The sequence below is a fragment of the Phocoena phocoena genome, chromosome 11 (genome assembly GCF_963924675.1).
Source record: "Phocoena phocoena chromosome 11, mPhoPho1.1, whole genome shotgun sequence".
Classification (NCBI taxonomy): domain Eukaryota; kingdom Metazoa; phylum Chordata; class Mammalia; order Artiodactyla; family Phocoenidae; genus Phocoena; species Phocoena phocoena.
In genome coordinates this window covers 84,663,768-84,686,870 of record NC_089229.1, presented here as the reverse complement: position 1 = coordinate 84,686,870, position 23,103 = coordinate 84,663,768, and the positions used below count along the sequence as shown (strand labels likewise).

Here is a 23,103-nt window from a genome sequence, read left to right as displayed (position 1 = left end):
CTCGAGGGGAGAATCTGTTTCCTCACCCATTTAAGTTGTTGGCAAAATTCAGTTCCTTGCAGTTGTAGAACTGAGAACCCCGTTTCCTTGCTGGCTGTCAGCATCCAGATGCCACCCACATTCCTTGGTTTGTAGCTCCCTTCTTCCTTCTTGAAAGCCAGCAGGTTGAGTTCACCTCTCATCGAATCTCTCTGACCTACTCTTCTACTCCTCCTTTCCACTTTTAAGGATTCAACTGATTAGATTCGAGGACCCTCGAAGATAACCTTGGATAATTTCCCCATCTTAAGGTCTTTAGCTTTGATCCTAACTTCAAAGTCCCTTTTGTCATGTAAGGTAATAGATTCACAGGCCCTGGAGATTCAGCTTTGCAGAGGGTGGCAGGAGGGCCAATATTCTGCCTACTATAAATATGTATTTTTTAAAGTTTAAAAGTCTAATCTTAAAAATGTCTTGACATTTCTACTGGAGAAAAGTCAAAACTTTTTAGGATAGGATTTACCCAATCCTTCCCAATATTTCCTTCAGCCTGGTTCCTTATTCCCCTCCATTCAGCCTATACTAGATTTAACTTGAGGTCAACGAAGGGTTTTTGATAAACCTCCTGAAGTAGTGTGCAAAATTTTACGTGTATGCTTATTCTTCTGGAGACAAGGTACAGAGCTTAGATCAGATTCTCAAAGTACTCGTTGAAAGACCCTCCCCCTGAAAAAAGAAAAAGCTACAAAAGTGTTTGACAATAAATATGTTGCTTTCGCATAACGTACATTTTCATGCTTCCACATTTTTCTGCATCTTGTTCAGTGTGGCTGGGGGCTATCGTGGGAAGACTGTGAATCTCTCAGGCGTCTGACTCAAGCTAAAACTGGTCAAGTGGTGATGGCATTTATCTAATAACAAACAATGAAGGTAGCAAGTCTGATGGGGAGCCACCAAGACGAAAGCAATTCAGGACAAGTTGCATGAACCTGCAAGACAGCCAAAAACTCGAGGGGAGGTCATCTTAACTCAGGGAATCTAAGGAACGAAAGTCATACTATCTATAATAAAATTACAAGTTTGGATATGATCAAAGTTGCCATAAGCTACATGGATGGACAGCAAAATCAGGGGAAGTTTTGTCACACATATGGCAGATTATCTATCAATAAGAAGTCAACCCCATAGAACAGAAATCCTATTTTCACAGGAAAGTGTGAACTTAAATAAAAAGGTTTTATTCATAATAGGCAAAAATGTCCAAATGGGGATGCATCTAGAAAGCATTATACTAAGTGAAATTTAGTGTAAAGCACAAGATCCTATTTACATGGAAGGGGAAGTGAACTGACTGCAAAATGGAACAGGGTGTGCTCTTCGGGGGACGAAATGTTCTTTATCTTCGTTACGCAACTGAACCTATTTGTCAAAACTTGTACACTTAAATTTTATTGAATGTAAATTATACCTTATTAGCATACTTTAATACGTAAGAAGGATACATACTAGGTTATTAACATGGATTGGGAGGGATGATATGGGGGAAGAGAAAGCTAGGTGTAAAGGTAAAAAATAAAACCACTTTTTAAAAATTATGTACATGATCCAATTTATGCATTTATGAAAAATTATATGTATGCATGAAGAAGCCTGTCAGCTATCTGATGCTGCAATATTGAAATGCAACACTTGCATCCTTGGCATGTTCAAATTTAGGGGTAGATCAGGTGATGGAAGCCAGATGGTGATGGATTACAGCAGAGTAGGAGGTGGAGGAAGTGGGACAGTGAGTCTAGCAAACTAACAAAGTATTGGTTAAATTGTGTAGTTAAGCTTTGTAATAAAGAATGAACGAGAATAAAGAATAAAGAACGAAATAAAGAATAAAGAATGAAAGAGATACTGTGAGGTGTGCTGTTAGATCCCATAACTGGCCTCAATATTTCCAAAAGATTAAGTCCCAGCACGTCTAAAATGATGTTTCTGAGGGAATCCACACACAGGGAACAGCAGCAACTCTTGGGGCATCAGGTAACATCAGCTTTTCTGGAAGGAGCCAATCTTGGCATGGGCTGACTGTACTTCACAGGTAACCCACACTGAGCAAACGGCCTGGGTCTACAGACAGCAAGCCTGAGTTCTGTAACTGGCTTTTCTAGAAATCAGCCTGTGCCTCTGTTGAGTATCCAAATATTCAGACCAAAATGGAGATAACGTCACCCAGCTAGTTTTATGTTTTAAGAATTAGTAACAATGCATATGCACAGGATGTGGCACAAAACAGGTACTCAATTAGTGATAATTACATTATGAATCCCCTGCCAAGAAAGGACTCAGAAACATACTCAGGAATCCCAAAATAGCTGCTGGATGGATGGATGGATAAATAAAACTATGAATAAGTCAGTCAATTCCAGGGACCTGCCTATTTTTCTAGACTGAGCTTAAGTATCATTTCCTTGGGGAAGCTACCTTCACCCCAAGCTACACACATTTTCTCACTTAATAGTGTAGGTTTCCTACCAAAGGCAATGAGAGTAGCACAATTACATATGTATTTTTCCCCCAAATTAAGAACAGGACCTTGCATATAGTATATGCACAACAGATGACTGTTGACTAAAGAAATGAATGGAGATGATCAGATGGAAAGTGATTTCTGACCACTGACAGTACTACATCAAAGAGGCAAAAAAAGAGATTTAGGAATATTCCAGTTTATAAACTTTTTATTTAAAAAATAAAATTATAAACAAGGTACAGAAAAATATTGACACCTGTGATAACAAGGAAATGACTCCTAATCTTTAGGGCAGTTGTTATCCTGGAAGAACAAAATCATGAGTTTTATAAAGAAATTTTGTTGTGCAAAGGAGGAATGTACTTTTAAAGGTTCACTTGTAATAGGTATTTGGCATTGACAAAAAAAGTATTTCTATCCATATATTCAACATTCTGCAGCATATTTACATTCAAGTTACAGTTCCAAACTCTATGCCAAATACACTCTAACTCACCATCAAAAATCCCTAAGATATTACTAAAATTCTGTTTATTTGGTGGGAGTGCAGTATGACTTATTAGAAAATAATTTTATGTTCCTTCTAGATCAATTATATTTTAACTACTTCAACAAAATTCACTGGCCTTTTCTTCCCAGTTGAAGCCAAGCCTCTTCCAGACAAATTAAACACAAATTGAAACTTGGCTAGAAACGAAGTTATATAGTAATGTTTTTCCTCCTTCCTTATTTAAACTTCCAAAGGAAGGACACTGGCTCTGATAAATTACTTTTCTTTTCCAGTAGTTAGGACATATTATGGATACAAGTTGCAGAATTTTAACTTCTTTTTCAAAGATGGCTGAAGCAATTTTCCCTTTCAGTTGTTACCAAATTCCTCATCAAAATAACATACTAAGAAACCCACATAGTTTTCTGAAAACTTTTCTCCATTTTCCCCATACATTCCTCGAATCAGATGACTTACTTATTAACAATTTGTTCATTTCTTGCTTAGTTTCTCTAAATTACACTAGGAGAGCTATCCTAATTTCCTGATAATCCTACCATTTCATTTTCTAAATTATGATTTTATTAAAATCAACATAAATTATACATAGCTTCCATCTTTACTACAGTTCTCAGAGAAGTTTATCTGAACTTCCTGGGGGCGGGGGGAGGTGCGGTCAAGGCTCCATGGGGCCTGTCCGTCTAGGCTGGCCAAACTAAAATGTCAAGATTTGAACATTCTCAGGCCTCCAAGTGATCCCAGACAAATCCAATATACTCATAATGTATCAATTCTTCCTCAATTCTCTCAAGTCCATTTTTTACATCTAGTAAGATAAATGAATGACAAAACAAAGGAGACCCATGAACGTCATTTAGTGAAGCTCATTCTTTCTAACTGACTTCAGGTTGTAACTTCTCCTCCAGTACATGAGGGCTGGCAGGTGGCAGCAGGTTGCTGAGTTGACACCACTTCTAATTCAGATTCACGAACAAAAACCACTGCATCACCACTTACGTTTATAAGACACTGTGCCTATAAGAACAACAGGACATGTTCAGTCACAAACTCAACAACACGCGCATACTCTGCTGGCTACCCTGGGGGCGGTGCCGTAGAGCTGAAGAAGCGTACAACCCAAGAGAAAAATGAGCAAAGGATAAGAAGGCAATTCACAGGAAACAAACAAACTCATTAATATATTTAATTTTTAAAGGGATTTTTAACAATTGTGAGTTATTAAAAAACTGATAAAAGAAATTTATTCTAAGATTTAACCTAAGCAACATTCCCTTGTCCCCATTAACAGAATTATATTACTTATTAGAAATAAACAAACAGTGTGGCCCCATCATGATGTACTCTTCACCAGCAGGGCGGTTAGAACTGGACAGCATCCCATTCCAAACCAGAGGGCGTCTTTAACTGTCCTCCGTTAGCCATCACTGGATCCCAAAGACCCACCAAGAAGGTGGAGGAAACAGTAATTTAGGAGCAAAACTTCCAGAGGTATTTAAGAATAATAACTAGTCACTGGGGATGTGAAGACAGCATCTGACCTATGCAGGACCATGGTTACCAACATATTCATTAAAACATGTTTTAAGCCTCTAGAATCAAAGAGCTTTGAAGAGCAATTCTCTTTTTCGGGGGAGGGTGGGAGGTGAAAAGGCCATGGGATACATTCACAGGTTCCCGCCATCAGAGGTTTTTAACCCCATCTCACCTGGTTTTTATTTGGATTCTCCATGAAGACACACTGCTTCATTATGTAGGAGACAACAGCATTCCCTCCCAGTGCAGCCACGTGAGCTCTCACCATCGCAAACACTTCAGCAATAAAAGCATGGAGAAAACCACTGACACCTCCTTCCTAAATGATGACGCGCAAAAAACCAAACTGGATACATGTGTAAACTAATGTACATAAAACATCAAAGAATACATATTAAAACATCTTAAGTGATCTTAATATAAAGGACAATCATTTTAATTCCCTCCATAATGGGGATTTGTTGCATGAATGAACAAACAAACCTTTACTGAGCACATGTCTATGACAGGGGTTACTATCTTCATTTTACAGATGATGAAACTGAAGCTCAGAGAATGTGTGATGTGTCCATGACGAGCCAGGACCACAGAGCTAGTGGACAGATGGCAGAGCAAGAGCTCTAACTGTCCCTCCATCTTCAGCACCTCCCTCTAGCAAGTCATTCCCATCATCATTCAAATAAATTGATGGTAAATAAAAACAATGAGACTTCCCCGCTATCCATATCTCCTATTCTGAAAATGAACCAGGTTCCAGTCGCACTTGTCTTTTTCAGTTTCTCAAAGGTGTGACATCTTTTCCTGCCTCGGGGTCATTGCACATGTAGGTTCCACACCCAATTTTCCACCAGGGTAACTTTTACTCAATTCTTCAGGTCCTGGTTTACATGTGACTTCCTCAGAGAAACCTTCCTTATCAGATCTAAATTAAGTTCTCCCATTATATTCTCTGACAGGCCCTGTTTTATTTCTTTATATGACTTACTATTACTAGGAGTTACCTATGAATCACATGAGTATTTATTTACTGTCCACCATGCCCAAGTTCCACTAGACTAAATCCCATCAGGTGGGGAACTGACTCTGCCGTGCTCACAACTACATACGCTAACACCTACTTCAACAGATGCACGTACTAAGTGGTCCGTACATATTAGTTAGGGAATGAAATCCAATAGTTTGGGGAACTTTTTCAGTGTTCAAAAACAAACAAAACAGAAACCAAAGGCTAAACGAGAGCTTAAAATGCTTCTCAACCTAAGTTTTCCACAAATTTTACTGGATGTTATTTATAGTCTAGGAAGAAATTTCCAACTTTAAACTGGAGGTTAAAGGGCAAAATTTAACACACTGTTAGAAGAACCACTCATCCAGGTCACATCTTTCTGAAAAGTCACAGGATGCTACATAAAGTTTTGTACAGGTATCTCTCTTTGTAATTAAGGAATTAAGTGAGTTGTGTCAGCCTGCCTCTGACTCAATCATCACCCGGGACAGTTTTTTCTTTTACTTTAATCAGTTTTCCTCCTCCATCTCAAATCAAGAAATTCTGATAGCAGAGTAACAGAGACTACAGAGGGGTAATTTTTAAAAGATTATATAATTGTAAGCAAATAATTCATCAAGCAATGAATAAATTTGGGATATTATACCATACAGTTAATATTACAAATCTCTGTTGAAAGGAAATCTACTGTGAAGTAACATTTTGGGGTATGGTTGCTTAAGCAGCAGAGAAGGCACTTAGGAAATAAAAGTGTATGGATTCAATAGTACAATATCCATGTGCTAGTAAGAGCAACCGGAAAAGGCCAATTCACCCATCTATGCCAGCTTCTCACACCCAAATTTCTTCGTCAAACTTAACAAAAGTGTCTCCTATTTTAATTCTACACTAAAAGGTTTTTGAGAGCATCTTAAGATAGTTTCTTTCCCATCTCAACACAATCAGAATATGATTTTAGAAGTAATTTATCTTAAAGGAAACATCTATCTAATTAATCTGTCAGAAGTCACTCCCTCACTTACACAGAAACAACTTATGTTTACTCTGCACCAGGCACTGTGCTAGGTGCAGGAGGGTGAGCATGATATCAAAAATTAATAAGCAAGCTGTTATTTCCAAGAAAGTACAGAAACACTGCTAGTGAAGCAATGGGGAAAAAGCACAGTTAAGTCATGTTTATAATGAACACACTTTTTAAAAATACAAACTACCGCTGAAGTAAATTTTGAAGAGTTTATTGGGTTTCACACCTAAATAATTAAAAATTTTCCCCATCCACAGTAATTTGCTTAGCAGTCCTGCTCCAAAACATAAGACAAATAGAAATATAATCTTCTCTTGAGTTTAAATTCCTCTGTAATGCAAAATATAATAGGCTGACTCTGATTCTTAACTTTGACTACATCGAGTAGAAGATTAGAACTGCTGTTACTTAAAAAAACAAATTAAAGTTTAATGATACCCAGCCACTGTGAGGTAAGAACTTGAACATTTTTACACACTGACGGCGAGAGGGGAAGAAAACAAGCGGCCTCAGTTTTTTTCAGAGGAAGAAAACGATAGAGCTAAATGACATAAACAATCCCCAAGACATCTCTCCATGATACAGTCCCTTACTATTTCTAAATGTAAACCCTTAAAAATTGCTATTTAAATATATTTCAGGCAAATACCTACTGAGAAGACTAAGCTGTTCTTTCAGGGCTGTTTTAAACCTCTAATCAAACACGGATACATTTATTTGTTTTAGTTACCACATGATAAGGACCTGGAGTTTCTAATAACAAATGGGATTAAACACAACACAACTCTTGTGATAATACTAGCTGCTAGAGGCAATCCAGACAGGTTATGAAAAAAAGGGTGTGTGTGTGTGTGTGTGTGTGTGTGTGTGTGTGTGTGTGTGTGTGCGTTACTTCTGGCAAATAAACAACCAATTTGAAACTTGTTTGGTTTTGATACTAATATCGTCAACCACAGAAAACGCACAAAAACAATTAAATAACAACTATAAAATTACCTCACGAAGAGAAGTGGTTTCCCGAATAAAAAACATGTTAATTATCCCAAGATATTTCGTTATTTTTGCTCCAGGAATGAAGGAAAGAGGTGTCATCTTAACCACGCCAACTGTAGAATTTGCACAAGGTGGAGAAGAACGATTCCGGAAATTTCCTTCACCCACTGGACTTGCTTTTTCGACGGTCACAGCTAAAATTGGAGAAAGAAGAGAAAGCATCAAGATCATATGCTGGTGACTCAACTATTCCCTAAGGTTTCCAAATAAGTGGTGACAACATTCAGCCGTCTGTGAGGCTAAGCCATGTCATGAAAGGAAAGAAATTATCATGCACTGCATGCAATTAAAAATAGAAAGAAAAACATGAGAGGAAATGCTGGAATGGAATCTTTTGGAAGAAAAATGGCATTCCTGCAAAAGAAAATGTTGATGAGGTGGAGCTACACACACAACGATCGTTATAAAGTGAAGAAAAAGCGGTAGAGCATTAAAAATTATCTGCTGTAGGAACAAATTATTACAAGGAGAGTGTGAAAGTTGTTACATTTCCCAGTGCAGCTTTTTCCATCTTTTTTTCAGACAACTTCATCATTGTCAACTTGTAGATAAACCATATCTTAACTAGTTGTAGTAGGTTTCTTTTCCAAACCTTCTCGATCAAACTCATAATTTAAAAAATTCAACAAATGACCTTGGCTGTCTAAAGTTGTTTGTTCATAAAATAACAAATAATAGCTACCACTTATCAAATAACTACTATAAACCAGACATATATACATATATATACACACACACACATATATGTATATATATAATCCTTACAACAACCCAGCAACGTAGGTGTTATCTCCATTTTACACGTGAGGAAACCGAGGTTCACAAAACTTAAATAACTTGCCCAAGGTCACACAGCTATTAAAATGGCACTACTAGGATTCAAAACCAGATCTGGCTGGTTCCTTATCTTGTGATCTTCCCCCTAAAACACAGTTCCTTCCCTTTAATGTAAAATCTTTCACTCAAATACCTCAAAGTCTACCAAAACACATGGAGTATAGATAAAGAACATGTAAGTACTGATCCTGAGTCTAGCAGTGAGATAAGAGTTGACCACTTTCTCTCTGGAAATACCTCATTCTTTTATCGCTCTTAGTAAACTGACAAATACCATACACTACCTAGTACCTTGGGTCCTGGAAGAGTGTCTCTTCAATAAGAGAGTTCATCATTTCCTTACACTAGATGATATAATATCTATATACTTTCAAGAATACCTTCACAAAAATAAAATACTAAAAACACAACCCTACAGTTAAAGTTAAAAAAATCTAAAGGCCCTCCAATAGCTTTTGCTAAATGACCTTTAGAGTCTGCAGCTTTCACACTCCAATGCATGACTGATTGGCAATGTTATTACTGAGCAGTCAGGTCTAGCCTTCACCACTGGGAAATCAAGGATATGCTTCTCAGATTGGAACATGGTAGAAACATCCGCCTACTTGTCTTAATTGATCCACGCCTTATGGTCTGAGCTTTCAGTTTAATGAGCTCTATCCAGCTGCTGCATCTGTCTGCAAAGGAACTGTAATCAACTGACGTTGCTGAAAACACAGACAGAAAACAAAAGAAAAAACAAAGAAAAAATATGGATGACGTCTCTTACTCGTCATAACACTCCTTCCGATGACGTAATTTAACTGTAACTTAGGGGAAAAAGTGGTCCTTTTCAAGTCAGGTAAGAGAGATAGTAAAGAGTCAAGCTTTAGACACTGATTTGTCCAAAACCAAGTTCTTGGCTGGCTGAGCATCTTTGGTGATGTCACAGCTGTGTGGTCTCTTGGGGGAATGGAAGTGGGTCTAACAGAGAGATCAGGGAAAGGACCATACGCTGTGTTTCAACTAACTTCATTTCCCATTCTTTTTACTTCACACTGTTTATATACTTTAGCTGTTTATAGTCAGGGCTTTAATTTACAATCAGAACTTTGTGAATAATTCCTTGCCCTAATTTTACCCTGAAATCAAAAATAAAAATAATGAGAATCAAATGGTGAAGAATACATGAAAAAAAATCACTAGTTAACTTATCTTTTATTAAAATATCTTCTTTCTACCAATAGTAACAGGAAAGCCAAAGGGTCATTTTTGTCAATATTCTATTTCCATGTCTGATTTTGGCGACAAAGCTTCTGATAACATGGGGTGAGGGGCAAGTGTGAGCCTAACAAGTCCTCATTTTAAAAAGAATAACTTTTACTACTGCAGAGCTAAAAAACAATGTTAAAAAGCTAAAGCTTTAGTTTTAGAAAGTGGGACACTATTAAAATACTAAAAATGTAGATATTTGTTTAATTGCTATTTTGTAAGACACATTCTAACTACAATAAAGCCACATTTTGGTGTCTATCCCATCGTCCATGGAGTGCATTTCTCTGATGTCTGTATGCTCATGAATCACCACACTAGAATTTCACACCTTTGGAGACTATTTGCTTGATTAGACAAACTCACCTCTCTGTGCAGCTGGTATACCTGAGTTAGAACTTGCACTCTCCAGGTGTTCTAATAAGACAATATGAACAACATTAGCTTGGGTGCTAAGTATAAGCCAGTATCTCTTCTTTGCTCTTGGTTAATACTCTCTAAAAGCCAGATGAATAGGAGGGAATCTTTATGGCTTCATTATAAAAGTAAACCAAACAGAAGTATTTAGGTTTAAAACACAGTTTCTACTGATATATGAAAACTAGCTTCATTAATAAATACCATGCCAAGAAAGATTACTTGTTACTATAACACAAAAAAGGTTTCAGAAACTCTACACACAAAATATCAACACAGTAACAATGTTAGTGGGATGGAAGCGGGACGTGAGAAAACTGAACAGAGAAAAGGGTCAACCTACTGGGAAGAAAATCTGAAATGAAAAACAGAAGGGAAATGTTTGTGGCGGAAGAGCCAGTAAGATTAAAAATTACAGACAAGGTAATGACCTATGTCTCACAGATAAACATAAACCTCAGCCTGACCTGCCCCCTCACCACCAACCCCTTCATTCAAGGCCTTCGCTTTCAACAGCTCCTTCTGGAGCTATCAAGACTTTGTGGAACTAAAAGGTGACCGCTCTCCACGGAAATCCCAAACTAGAATCCCCTTTACAGTAAGCTCATAAAAGCAGCATCCTGCATTCTCCCTGATAGTTTATATTTTTACTATAGATATTTAAGTCATTGTACAGATTTAAACAGTACTATAAAAAAAAGAAAACTTCATAATCCATTTCTAATGTTCAGGCTCTATCCACACTGGCATTATTTGAATTTTTGTTTCAAAGAATTTCAGAACTGAGAATACAGTGTGGCCAAGATAGAAATAACACATAAAGACAGTAAGAATAATTTGGGTCAGCCAGTCTTTTTTTTAATTATAAACTAAGTAAATATATGTATTCTTGTCTCTGCTTAATGTGTTGACCTTCTGGTAATATTCTTAAATTAGCAAAAGTTATACTTTTCAAAAATTGGATTTATAGAATGTTTCTGTTAATTGGGTGCAATGGAAGTATCTCCCGCACCCACCCCACCCCCCAGTTTTTAAGGCAACGACCACAAGCTAATACTGGAGAGTGTACAGTGGCTGACAATCCTCTTACAATACAGAACTGTCCGATAAAAGGGATCACTAGGTGAGGTCCATACAATGGCTATGAGGAGATCACGCTGGATGCGCCCTGACCATCATGCCCTCAGACTGTAGTTCTAGAGGGAGTATCCTCCTGATTCAGGATCCTGAGGGGCAATGGAAGCCCAGGAAGCGATGGGACCTACAGGAGGAAGACCAGAACAGAACTGACATTCAGAGGCTTACCAGATCTCTAGGGACAGCTCAGCCTGGAAACAGACCCAGTGCAGAAGCTGGGACAGTAAATAGCCCACCCCAGGCTCATACATCCCAGGAGTGTCCCAGAGCTCTCGTATGTCCTGTGCAGTATACCCTCGGTAAGTATAGACACAGAAAATATAGTCGGCATTAGGTATTCTGTGAAAGTTTTTAAAATGTGCGGATGGGAAGGAAACTAAAAGAAAAAGTGAAAATTACTAAAATTGTCCTCTATACCTTGATATTATCTTGGTAATACGGCATTCTCCAGTAGCAACTGTATATAATTTAACGGCAAGTACCCATGAAAAGAGCTTAAACATGTAGAAGGTATCTGTTCCCATCTCTAAATATGTCAGGTGGAAAAAAACAAAGGTATACAATGATCTGTAGAATATTTGTGTTTTTAAAAAAGGATAGAGTATCTTTGTAAAGACAGACAGTAACCTGTTAAAGAGTATCTGCCTCTTGGGAAGGAAAACGAAGGGAGAAGGAAGCTTTATTTTGGAAAATGTGATTTTTTTTGTAGTATTTGAATTTTTCACCATGTCCACTTAGTACACTTACTACTTTTCCAAAAAAAATTTTATGAAAGGTAGGGAAGAGGAGAAACAAGTGAGGGAAAATATTTATTCCCTGCCCTCAAATATGAATGTGTTTGAATTAAAATTTTAAAAGAACAAAACTTTTAAATTAGAGACATGGCTGAGCGACAAGATTTTTGACCTCATTGAAGGAGAGCAGGTTCGTCTCCTAACATGCTTGCCAGGATGCTCATGTTTTCTCTCAGAGAAAAGGCCCAAGAGGAGCTGGTCCTGGCAGCAGCTGGACGTCAGCAACTCGGACTGGTCTGAACACCTCAAATATCTAATGACCTCAGACTCTCGGTCACCCTGCTCCTTCCAATTACAGTTTGGCTTCCCAGGTAATAACAGGCTTTTCACAAGAGAAGGAACTGCAGATATTAGCTGTCTGGCTCACTGACAAAGCAGTAATTCTGCTTAAGAATAAATAAATCCGTATGCAATCTCTAAGCCAATACTTAAAAAAAGACAACATATTTCATACTCAGGGGTAAAAACCTTATTTAAAGTCCTTTGGGCTTTGTTGAGGGGCTGGCACCCAGTTCTGGCTATTTGCACATCTCTGTGGAAGAGTTTGACACAAATACTTCGTATGCGAGGCCCCACTGTAGCTGCAAAGACAGTCTACAGCAAGCCACCCAGCAGCCCACTTCTCTTAGCATGTCCTTCCCCACTGAATACAATTTTGCTTTTTTAAAAAGTCACCAGTTACTGATAATCCCGCTATCCCTCAAAAAACAACCATAGAAAGTTACTGAGGCAAACAGAACATGCAGATTGACTATTTTCTTACTACACTTGAGCAATTTTTAACAGGCCTTAGCGGAGTGGGGAGGGGGATTAACCTAGATTAAAGCAGTTTAGTGGAAATGAGCATATAGATGAAAAACAGAAAAAAAAATGTTGCAAGAATTCCTCCTCCCTCAATTATACACCTGCCAGTGCTTCCGAAGTTTGAGATGCTTCCATTCTCCTAAATAACCAATGACAAAGGTATGGGTTAGCTATGATAAAGTTTTACACTGACTACTCTTCTAACAACTTACTTTCTACCATTAAAATTTACAGATCACCTTTGCTTTGAATAACTAAAAAGTATTTGAGATAATCTTTTCCAGTCACCCTAAGAAAATTACAAAATTTGAAAAACCTCCTGCAAATTCTGAAAAGGTTCTCTGGCAGATTAAAATATATGCAATCTGGAGTCTCTAAACTGTATGTTTTATTTTCCTGTTTAACCATTCTTAGTTTTAAATGATTATGATCAAAATTTGGTTTTATGTCCCTTTAAGCACTTCCATCAATCTATAATGCATGGATCAGCTATGTCTTATAACTATAAAATCTGGCTTAATGACTGAGTTAAACAAATGATGTACATAAACATTCAGTATAAATCTGGTCCATAATGGTCTTTAAATATTGGTGGATTGATAATGAAATTGCCATGTTATAGTTAAAAATTACTAAGGCATACAGAAAGACACAAATTGCTTCGATCTGGATATTCCACTAGTAAAAAAAAAAAAAATTCAACTACACAGCTACACAGGTAATACATACAGCAGATGACAAAGGACAATTAGCTGCCCTATTTGAGTCATTAAAGCTTCCAACCCCGGGTATGCAACATTCTAACTCACTTGCTTTTCTTCTTCAATCCCCATCATTCACTCTTCCTCTCACTCCCATCCTTTGTATCCTTTTTTCCAAATAATCCTTGTTTTGGGTCAGTAACCCAATTCAATTTGCTTTGCTTTTCACTCCCTCTTCCTCTGACTCTGGATTTCACTGCCCTCGAGCTCTTGGAGAAGCTAAGATTCCTTATCTCTACTCCTCCATCAACTCTTTCTCTCCTTCCCACTTCTTGGATGAGGTTTTCACATTTTCCACTCTTTAGTTTCTGTTTTCCTCTCATTCTCCTTCCCCTCAGCATTTTTCTCCTTTCAGGAGCCCTCACTCACTGCTGTGGCCACAGATAACATGAAGAACTTTAGCATTTTATATAGTTGCTACCATTTGGTCACAGTGACAAAATATATCTTAAAAAAAATAAGAGAGAAAACAGACATGGAATGAACTCTTAATACATAAAAACATTTTTAGTTAGCATAAAGAATTATATATACTTGTAAGAATTCAGAACCATTAGTTGGCAGGAAAAAGGAAAAGCTAACTTTTGTAGGTCTTATAGATTTATATTTCTAATTACAAGTTAAAATAATGTGAGGCAAGTCATTTAAGTTTAAAAAATTAAACTATCTTTTAAAATCAAATTTGGTTTAACAAAAAGTAATTCTGATAGCCTACCATAAAAATAAAGAAAAAAGCTTCAACTGTGGATACCTAATTATGGAGTATAATATATTGAGGGTGTAAGCAAACTTGTTTTCTTTTTTACTGAAATCCAGAATTTGACCTATATTTGTCTTATTCATCAGCAACTGCTCAGTGAAAAAAGAACTTCTCCCAGGCTATAGCTAATGCCACTGAACATGAGGATACCACCCCAGCATAAAGCAAAATGGACACAGAAACAAGGGTGATATAAAAAACTTTTCCTCTATACAGTTCCATCCAACAGTATATAAACACTAAAACTGACTTAATTAAACCCTTTTATAGCCTTAAACTCTCAGAATTTTAATGAAAGCAATTATCCTATTATAGATTAGATTTATAAAGTATTTGAGATCTATTTATAGTGGTATATAATTCAAACACTTTTGTCTAATGTAAGTTCTTAAGTCCCTCAATATGGTTTCAAATATCTCAAGATTCAGGTCTTTAGACATGTATCTAAAGTAACATGCCAACCTTTTATAAAAATTACATGCATAAAATTTTTAAGATTAATTACAGTCCATGAGAAATATCTTATTGATTTTTAAAAAAATTTTCACCCAGATTACATTCACTCAGATTCCCTATTTTTACTATATTTGCTCCATCTTTTTTCATTTCATAAAAATATATATCATTTTTAAAGCCTCTTAAAAAACCATTTCAGAGTGAAGTGACAGATATTCAGAAAGCTGACATGTAGATATTAATGAGGAGGAAAAAACATTATGAAAGTGGTATAAAAAATTTGCTATAGTCCTCTTTTTTCTTAACACAGTTTCATTTAAAAAAGGAATTTATAGTGATGCCACATCATCTCTGTTCCTCACAGTATTCATCAAAGAATTTTGATGACCTTCACATGATAATGTCCTTTAAGAAATTACTTAGGCTCAGCACGTTTTAATATTTCAAATCGGAAAAATCATGGTAACTATCAAGGTAACACCAAATCAACCCCAAATTTGAGACATACATCAAACTATTCTGTTACCTTGAGAAACAAAATATGTAACAAATGTAACAAAAGATGGAAGGAAAAAAAATTAAGCATGGATGGACAATTCAGGCCCAAGCTTACTCTACACTGTCAATTAGGAAACATGTTATTGAAGCATCTTTTCTTCACATAATACTCACTCATTTTCAGTAACACAAAAAGATAAGGAAAGGTTTATCTACAAGTGAAAAGATGGAAGTGTTAATAAACATACTGTGCATAGCTCCTGAGCTACTCTGTCAACATAAAAGGAAATAAAAAATTTTAATAAATTATCCCATTTGTGATAAGAACATGAAAAATAAATTAGTATTCAAAGTTTTCAGAATTAAAAAAGATAAATCTCGATCAGCTTAGCTAACTAACCTAACAAAACTATAAAAACTATATATTTATTTACTTATCAGTATTAGTAGTTAACTTTTAAACCTCTTGTGGTTGCAGGTAAGAAAGTAGAGAAGTTCTCTGAGCATTTATTCCTCACCCTCACCTTTCTCTCCCACCTATTTCCTCTAAACTGCTAAGCTTAACTTTTCCCAGATATTTCTATTCTCTATTCAAAGCCTTCCTTCATGTTACAATGTTCAATTACTACATTCATGATATAACACTCTATTATTACACTTTTCAGACCTTTTCAAAACCCATCCTATCCTCAAATTTTCCAAAACACTTTGAGATAACTTTTTCTAATATATACATCATAGCCCATGTTCTCCTGGCAAGACATGAGGACGCAAAGACAATACATAAGGGTGCAACGTAAACCACAATTTACACGACTTTAAAAAAAGTAAACAGATAAACTTTTTAGTGTTCATTGATGATTTTAAAATGTAACATTCAAGGAAAGGCACATAGGTTTTATAGTTAAGCACTTAGTATTAAAGTTTTATATATATTAGTATTAGATGTGATGATATTGATCATTATGAAGCTGACAATGGTGACAATGATGATGATGATGATAAGGGTGGCATGATCTGATTCAGTGATTTTCAAACTTTTTGAAACCCTTTCTTCCAACAAAATCATATATAGAAAGCTGATACATAAAGCGTAGTGCATTGAAGCTGCTCTAGTTCAGAAGTAGGGGGTCTAGAGACCTATCTTCTCACCCCGCCGGCACCTTGCCTCCTGGAAGGCCATGAGGCACCTCTGAAGAAACTCTATGGTCTGGAGGAACAGAGTTTAAAAATCATTGGTTTAACTGATTTGAAGTTATCTGGAAAATTAATTAACAGAAGCTCAGTGAGACCTCAGGCATAATTTAGCTTTTACGTTTTTAATAATAGGGACATGTTAATAATTGAAGAACCATAAACTATAGAAACTCAAGAAATCAGAGAAATTTAAAGGCTAGAGAGAATCTTAATCCTTTCACATTTTACAAATGAGGAACTAAAAGTGGCTTAATTAGAGGTTACCTGGCCCAAGTTCTCACACTTTATCAGTAGCAGAACTGAGAAGAAAAGCCAGGTCTCTTGGTTTATTACTCCACCTATGGCCCCTCTCCATGCTCCTTAAAATAAATTGCAAATATTTTAGGGACTGTTCAGATATGACTTATTCTACTCAAATTCTTCTTTCCTTGTTTTTAAGTTCAGAGTATCATTTGTACAAAATATACTAATGACTTCAAAAAGCACTAGTTCTCACTACCTTTGAAAATATTTTGAAAGCTATCGCAGAAACTGTAAGTTATCAATATAGATACGGCCAATTTACAGAGTTTAAATCTAATCTTCTGCAGAATTCAGTAGCTATTAACAACATGGTAGAGTTGGGCTAACAGGGACCCCAAATCCACAAATAAGTATCTGTATAGGTTAGCAATTGATCAAACCTTTTCGTCATTGCTGACTGGGTTTTTGGTTTTGGTTTCCCCCTAGCCACCACTGCTGGGTAAGGATAAATGAAGTGATACCTAAAAGTGGTTTGGAACTAACCCTGTGTTAAATATAAGTTTCTGTAGAAAATACGTGTTTAAAAAAAAATCCTATCTAGTCAGTTCAAGGAAGATTCTAGATTGTTCTGCGTTTTGTTCTGAAAGCTATGTTTAAGTTATAAATCTGAACTCAGATTGTCTTTGGATTTGATTTTTCCTCTCTATTCTTTCAAGAAATTCTCTATGGAGTTCTACATTAGAATTTTAATTTAGACAAAAAGGAAAAAGAACCACAGTTACCATGTTAGAAAGTTCAGAATCTGAAAGTAGTTTCTTTTCAGCTTCAAAATATGAGATAAGATCTATTTATCTACACAGGCCTTGCACTGATTTAGTACTCTATTGACATATAGGCAATGTGAATATAAAACTATGCTGTATTATAACTAATACGGTATCAGATAAAGTAACTGATAAGTAGAAACCATAAAATAATGTCACTTGTATTATAAAACAGAAAAATTAGAAATGCCAATTTGGTTTTAAATAACAAAAGCATCATTTCTAAGAATAAAGAACTTAGGAAAAAACACAAACTACATTTATTGTGTATGTAATGCTACAAGATAAGGTACAGTAATTCTGAAATTTTTATAATAAAAATTACACTGAAATCAGAAGAGAAATGGAAAAAACCTCCTCCCACTTTTCTCCAAAGATTGTACAGATCTAAGTAGATCTACTGCTACTGAATTAAGGGACAATCATTTTGCATTTGAAAAAATGTTCCTCAAATATAACCAAGACACCCGAAAGACAGAAAGCTCATCCCTTTCTCACTTGTACTAACCTCCACCCAAAACCTCTCCACATAGCTTCTGAAGAAAATAAGTATTCTGTTTGTGTATGAAAATCTAAAAATTTTTGCAGAAGGTTAGTGTTGCTAGAAAAAAATTTACCAGATATAATATAAATATCAAAATATACCATATGTGAATAGTTACTTTGGGAAATCCAAATCTCTGAAAATAAAACTTTAATACATTTGAGTTACAAGAATGGAATATCACACAAAAAATTACCTTAATAAGTCATGATGAGATTACTTGAGAAATTAAAATAAAAGGAACATTACTCTCTCGCCTTTATGAACATGAAGAAACATACAGTGAGGAAATGAAGAATAAATCTCCATCTCAAAATTAAGTTAAGATTACCTACAGTGAAGAGGCAAGTAAAAGGATCTAGAAACTAGTATTTGTGCTTGCATTTCCCTTACTTAACCAACCTTTAGCCGGTGGAAAAGGATGAGAAGGAAGTGAATCTGAACAGAGTTCGAGGGGAAACTGCAGAAGTTCTTCATTATCTGTAGAGGCTTGAGAGGCAGGAAAAACACAAGTTAATTAGTAATGATCTCTTACTAATTTTTAAAAAATTACTCTGGGATAACATATAAATTTCCCCCCAACTCAGTTAATTCTGGTTGTTTTGTCCTTGCTTTCTTCCATGGGGGTCCTTCACCTGCAGACATTGAGAGTGGTTGCTATCTTCTCTGGTGGGGCTGTTGTGAGATTTAGCAAGGGTAATGTATATAAATCTCTTAGCACAGTGCCTGGCAAAGAATAAGCACTCACTAATGATTATTATTATCCTACTTTTTGTACTATACTAGTTCTGTGACACTTAAACCAGTTATTATCTATATTTTTTGATAAATATCTGAACACATAATCATTTAATACATCTATCTGACATTAATTCAATGCTATATGTAGGATATATTCAACTTAAAAAATATTAATCATGAATATTTATTTAGCCAGTAAGTCATTAAACTTTAGAAAGTATACTATTTCCCTCTTCTTTTTTTTCAGAACACACAAATGGCTTCTAAGATTTTGCATTTCTTTGGAATATATTAAGCACGGTACTTCCTAAATTTTACTGGATAAAGAACAACTCTGAAAATCTGCTGAACACTAGGGGACCTTTCCTGAGAAAAATCCATGGTGCTTACTACATCAGTTGGTTCTCAGATGCCTTGAGGACCTCCCCAGAGTTCCTAGGATAGGAGCCTCTAAATTACTGCAGAACTAATGTTATAAGCTAACTCTAAAAAACAGCAGCATTTTCTACATAAATAGCAGCCAACCACCTATTCAGGTGTGAAAAATATCGTCAGCCATATGCTTATCCACACAGCTATCTTGATAAAGAAAACAGAAGAAGTGACAGTATCTTGTCAAGAAACACGTCATTTATTTATTCTACCTATCCTCTATATTTTATCACTGAATTATAACACAGACAAACATGAACTGTGCTCCCATCTACCACAGGTTTACCTCTTTGCAATGACTTCTCAGCATGTGTTTTTGTGGTCTGTAAAGCCTGATTTTTGTCAAAAGTTATTGCAACTGCTGTGACTGTAACCTAGAATCACAGAAACAATATGATTAGCAAAACAATCATTCCCCAAAAAAGTTTCTTATAATTCTTTTTCAGTACCATGGAACAACTTATGCAAACTGGCTAATTTGCCTTTCCTGGTTAAGATTCTCAACCAGAACTGCACATAAACTCAGACATTCAGACTACAACTAAGCCCAACATGTATACCTAAATGTAGGTATTCCAGAAAGAGCTCAAAAACCTTCTCTAAAAGATGGGGTCTAGAGAAGTCGCACAGAAGCACACCTTCTAGTGTACATACGCTGGAATACACATATGAGTACACCTTCAGATAACTAGAGTTCACAAAAGTGAAACAGACAGACAAGGTCTGCCTCATACTAGTACATTTAAAAATATTTTGAAGTAAAGCAGCTTATACTTCTTTAATTATGGCAAATGTATAATATTAAAACAGACCAAAGTTAGAAATCTTCTTTAATAACAGACTGAACCTCAGTTACCTGAATTAATTCATCTTCAGGGAGAGATACTGTAAAATTTACATGGCAAAGGCAGCAGGGGATCATAGACCGTAGTTTAAAATACAGGCTCTACACAAAAGAAAATATTAGTAATATCATTTCTTTTAATTTAAAAATTTACAAAAACTGATCTTTTAATGTATATTATACTATGGCAAATAAAGTTGAGAAGATTAAAACACTTCTGTTTCATCTATTCTTTCATTAAGAATACATTTTTAATATCTAAGCAGACAATAAGATTTAATCATATTTCTAAGTCATAAAAAAATAAGGCGTTTTTTAAATTTACAAATATAGATTTTTATGAAGTTTAACGCTATGAAATAACTTAAAATATATTCCTTTTATAGTGTGGCATATTAAGATGGAGAGGACATCTTTAGCATTTTACTTGATGGCAGGTTAAGACTGATAAGTAAATTAAAATAATTCGGCCTGCACTGTGTAAGGTATTCCAGACAATATAAATACTTTTCTTCTTTAATTTCATGATCCTGAGGAGTTTTAGCTAAAGTATAGTTAGTCAAAAGGTTCCTACCTTGAGCAAGTTTTCACAGAGATCATTAAAATTCTTATTGAGGGCTTGATTAGTTAGATTAAGGCTGCTTAATCGGATTACTCTTACTGATGTGAACATCTAAATATGGGGAGATATAATGGCATGTCATTTCATTATTTTGAACTAAATACTGTAACAGAATATAAACAATCATAACTACTGTGGCATTTTTTTTAAAGATAAGATTTTAACTGCAGTAAAGAGGCCGAAAAGAAAACATATATTAAGAAAAAACTTGCTAAAATCACATATGCTATATTTGCTTAAAATAAAGAATAAAAGGTTTACCTGTATTTCAGATGTCCAATTATTTATACCAGGCATAATTTCTGTATTACAACTATAAAAGCCTGTCAAAATAAATTATAGGGAAAACATATGATAACATTTCATTTATTTTTGTGTTAAAGAATAACATTTTTGGGGGCTCCCCTGATGACACAGTGGTTAAGAGTCTGCCTGCCAATGCAGGGGACACGGGTTCAAGCCCTGGTCTGGGAAGATCCTACATGCTGTGGAGCAACTAAGCCCGTGCACCACAAGTACTGAGCCTGCACTCTAGAGCCGTGAGCCACAACTACTGAGCCCACGTGCCACAACTACTGAAGCCCACGTGCCTAGAGCCCGAGCTCCGCAACAAGAGAAGCCACCGCAATGAGAACCCCATGCACTGCAACGACAAGCAGCCCCCACTCGCTGCAACTAGGGAAAGCCACGTGCAGCAACGAAGACCCAATGCAGCCAAAAATGAATAATAAATAAATAAAGTTTTTAAAAAAGAATAACATTTTTCAATTATTACATGAAGTTCTAACTAAGATCCATTCATTCTTTTTTTCTAAAACTCTATACCTCTGGGAAATTTCAGACCATGTTAATAAATTACCATGGTTTTTTTGTAATGCATAAACAAAAAGATTAAAAATCAGTTCACCTAAGTTCTAATGTAAATATTTTTAAACGATGTTTTCAATCTTGGAGCAGCAAAGAACGTGACACAAAGTAACACTGATAAAGCTGTTAAAATAAAGTTAGTGCTACAATAATTATGAACTGAAATACTGATATGCAAAACTAGTCTCATCTCCAGGTAATTTTTCTCTGTTCACCTGCAGGAGGCGGAACATCAGTGAGTAGAGAATGTACGTCTTCCATAGCATCTGTGTCATCGATCTGAAAATGAAAGATTGAACCTATCACATAAGTAGTAAATATATAATTGTTTCAAATTTTAAAAAATCGTTTTTATTATTTATTAAATAGAAAACATAAGAGTCAAGGAAAAGTAGGGCCATTTTTCCCTAAGTTAAAATATAAAACTTGAAAAAATTTTTGTAGTAGCTATAAATTTTTCCACAATAATTATAAATACTTCAAAATGAAATATTTTACATTATAAAGTATATTGAGTTTAAAAAAAATCGAGCCTTTTCTCAAGTCTTTTCTCAAGTCTTTTGGGCATGTTCCAAAAGATTTACAAAGATAACAAGCAGTCATTATCTCTATTTGTTTAAATTAATAAAGTGCAATTTCAAAAAATCTTTTGACGAAATATAGAACTGCTTTAAAATAAAATTACATAGGGGTAAATTTAAAGGCATGTCTTAAAAGAATAAGTACAAATTTCATTTTTCCTACATCACAATATTCTGTTGTGAATTATAAGTAATGAACATATCCAACTGGACATATATTGACATTCATCTGTACATTGGGGATCTAAGTCCTGACTTACACCCGAGATGTCAAGAACCACTTTCACTTCCACTTTGCTTTAGCCATTCACAGTCATGGCCATAACTCGATTGTGGTATTCCCCAAAACATTCTACACTCAGATCTCCAGCATTCTCCAACTATAACCCCCATCTCTCTTACTGAATCTACACCTTGCCCTCTTCTGCCCATACTCCAAGCACTTCTGTTCTCTACTTAGCCAGGATCCCTGGATCAGAAAATATGAAAAATGCTCTGGATCGAAGTGAAAGTAACCCTCATCTGGAGGGTTTGTTAAGCAGATTCCTGGGCCCCACTTTGAAAATTTCATTTACTAGGTCTGAAGTCGGGGCCCCAGAGTTGGCATTTCTTACAAGCTCCCAGCTGTTGCTGATGCCACCATCACAGGGCACTTTGAGTACAACTGCTCTAAACTGTACCCTGGAACTTTTTACTCCTTAACCTTTTACCAACCTCCATTTTTTTCCTCCATTCTCAGACTGTAGATATTATGAGAAAGAGGCACAAATTCATATGGTTTGAGTTTTCTACAAGGTAACAGTCTCACCTCAGTTAAGCCTTGAGCATCTCCCACAGCTGACATCCTGATCACATTCAAGGGCAAT

At 35.8% G+C, this 23,103-nt stretch overlaps 1 protein-coding gene across 17 annotated transcripts in view; it reads right to left on the bottom strand.

Moving 5' to 3' along the window:
- Positions 1 to 2,690: 2,690 nt before the first annotated feature.
- C2CD5 (C2 calcium dependent domain containing 5) overlaps positions 2,691 to 23,103 on the bottom strand; it is an 82,054-nt gene continuing 61,641 nt past the window's right edge. For 5 of the 17 annotated variants that reach the window (XM_065887359.1, XM_065887361.1, XM_065887360.1 and 2 more), the window contains 9 exons: positions 21,872 to 21,935; positions 21,051 to 21,112; positions 20,742 to 20,840; positions 20,180 to 20,269; positions 19,610 to 19,697; positions 18,553 to 18,639; positions 7,571 to 7,761; positions 4,717 to 4,863; positions 3,894 to 4,025 (listed from right to left, as the gene is read on the bottom strand). In XM_065887359.1, coding sequence (XP_065743431.1) covers positions 3,894 to 4,025; positions 4,717 to 4,863; positions 7,571 to 7,761; positions 18,553 to 18,639; positions 19,610 to 19,697; positions 20,180 to 20,269; positions 20,742 to 20,840; positions 21,051 to 21,112; positions 21,872 to 21,935 — 960 coding nt within the window. Of the gene's footprint in view, positions 4,026 to 4,716; positions 4,864 to 7,570; positions 7,762 to 9,069; positions 9,172 to 10,081; positions 10,133 to 18,552; positions 18,640 to 19,609; positions 19,698 to 20,179; positions 20,270 to 20,741; positions 20,841 to 21,050; positions 21,113 to 21,871; positions 21,936 to 23,103 lie in introns of all 17 variants that reach the window. The other 12 variants (XM_065887351.1, XM_065887349.1, XM_065887354.1 and 9 more) reach the window with 5 other exon arrangements.